Source organism: Vigna unguiculata, chromosome 6 (genome assembly GCF_004118075.2).
Source record: "Vigna unguiculata cultivar IT97K-499-35 chromosome 6, ASM411807v1, whole genome shotgun sequence".
Classification (NCBI taxonomy): domain Eukaryota; kingdom Viridiplantae; phylum Streptophyta; class Magnoliopsida; order Fabales; family Fabaceae; genus Vigna; species Vigna unguiculata.
Window position 1 is genome coordinate 6,946,676 of NC_040284.1, and position 2,393 is coordinate 6,949,068.

A 2,393-nucleotide genomic window follows, 5' to 3' on the forward strand; every position below is an offset into this window, starting at 1 on the left:
TGGAGAATTTAACATGTTTTGTTCATGGATAAGGTAGGTTGGTATAACATGGACCCATTTCTGTAGGTGCTGGTGTCCAAAACTTATCCACAACGTAAGTGCCAACCCATGAGACAATTTTTGCTAAGCTTGGTTATGTCATTTGAACAAAATTGTTTAACACTTTTTGGCTTCGATGAAAATATCTCGTATAGAGGCGTGACTAAATCAAGCCATTTCAACAGGTCTTGGTGTCAGAAGTGATCTCGTATGTAAGTGTTAACCCAGATGTCCCTTTCTGCAAAGATGCGTTAAATGATTTGAACAAGATCTTTCCACAAATTGGCTTTGATGATAAGTATGTTGCGTGGTGGTGTGATTAAATTTGACACTTGAATCATAAAAGTTAATTGACACAAAGTCATAATGAAAAACGATTATAAATTGTCCACTTTTTTTTGAGTTTTTGCATATGAAAAACTCCCAGATTAAGTGCAAAGTCGTTCTGTCATAACTACCAACCTCAAGTTTTCTGCAAAATGGTTTTTACATCACCCACATACAATTACTTGTTCTTAATTTTTTATAATTTAACATTTTTTCTTCGTGGATATGTTGGGTTGGTATAACATCAACCCATTTCAGTAGGTGCTGGTGTCACAAGTACTTTCGGATATTTGTGTGAACCCATGTGTCCTGTTATGCTAACATGTGTTATATGATTTTAAAAACATTGTTTAACACTTATTGGTTTACATGATAAGTATCCTGCTAGGTGACGTGACTAAATTATACGCTTTATGAAAAAGGTTAACTCACACCAATTGATAAGGAATAATGTTTAAATGTTTTAGAGATTGTTTTAAAGTTATTGCATATTAAAAACTTCCAATTTAAGTGCAAAGTTGTGTTCGCGTAAATGCCAACCTCATCTATTTTGCATAATATTGTTTTGCCTCACACACATACAAGTAGTACCCCTTATGATTTGGGAATTTAACATGTTTTTTTGGTTCATAAGGTGGGTTGGTAGAGAATGCACCCATTTCAGTAGGTGGTGCTGTAAAAATTGATCCACAACGTAAGTGTCAACCCAGTACTCCATATCACATAACCTGCCTTATATGATTTGAACATAAATGTTTAACAATTATTCCTTTCCATGATAAGTATCCCGTTTGGAGGCATGACTAAATTACAGACTTCGTTAAAATGGTAGACTCACAACAATTCATAAAGAATAATATTTATATGTTTTGGACTTTGTTTTAAACTTATTGCATATGAAAAAGTTGCAGTTTAAGTGCAAAGTTGTGTTATCGTAACTGCGAACCTGAAGTTTCCTTCCAACCAAAATTTAGGTCCACACTCTATTCACAACCTAACTGCCAGAGAACATGAAATGTCTACCACAACCACAGTTTAAGCAATCACATAACTAAACATCGGGTCCTTACATGCCATACATTACAATCAAATTAAAAATCAAAATACCCATAATGTTTTGCAGAAGTAAACGTTTGACAGATTAAAACTAAACTTAACATTGAGTTGAGGTTGACATCGAAAACCATAATATATAACGGGATATATTTGCCACTATGGTTGTGACTTTGATGATTGCCCTACTTTAGTATTCTTGAATTTCTTGAAAGAATCAACTAGGCTTTTAATTCTGTCATCAATGCTGATGTAGGTCATTTCCTCATCTTCACTACTATCCTTTACCGTCTGCACAAGGATTTGGTCCAGATGCTCCATATTTGGATCCACATTCATTTCCACATTTTTCTGAACAATTGGTTGAACATCATGGTTTACAATAAGTGGTTCAGTGTGGTTCATCTGTGGCTGAACAGGTTGTTGGGCTGGTTCCTTTTCTACATCAACCATGTGTGTACTTTCTACCTCTTCCATTGTTGGATCACTGATGTCATGGTTGAACACCTATCCATTTGATGACAACATAATCAATAATTTGTTTGGACATGACATAATATAATGAATAAGGTGTTAAATATCAAACCTTAACAATATTCCTTAGAGTGATGTTTAAGTACAACTTATCTGCCTTAGGATTGAATACGAACACTTGTTTCAGTAAAATCACAGCCCCAATACCAAAAAGTGGACCACATTCAAGATGTGAAACTGCTTTATTATGAACGCTGGCCTGGGCAGTGTGTTTTAGTTCCTGATAAAATAGTTAAGCACCAATATAATGTTTGTTTAGCAGTTTGTGTGGGACAAAATTTAGGAAATTAAGAACACAATATAACTTTAAAAACCTTAACAGTGAGAAGCTGATCCTCCAACCCATTTGCTTTACTCTCCTTGACAACACAGGCCACAAAATGCAATTTGTCAAACAACTTTTCGTGTACATAGGAGTAATATTTATTTAGTCCAGTCAT

The 2,393-nt window shown here is 34.6% G+C and overlaps 1 protein-coding gene across 1 annotated transcript; it reads right to left on the reverse strand.

The window, feature by feature from the left end:
* Positions 1 to 1,578: 1,578 nt before the first annotated feature.
* On the reverse strand, positions 1,579 to 2,393 carry LOC114188343. The gene is made up of 3 exons (XM_028076939.1): positions 2,268 to 2,393; positions 2,006 to 2,173; positions 1,579 to 1,926 (listed from the first exon to the last, which is right to left on the reverse strand). Exons 1-3 carry the CDS (start codon positions 2,391 to 2,393, stop codon positions 1,579 to 1,581), a joined length of 642 nt encoding a protein of 213 aa, XP_027932740.1.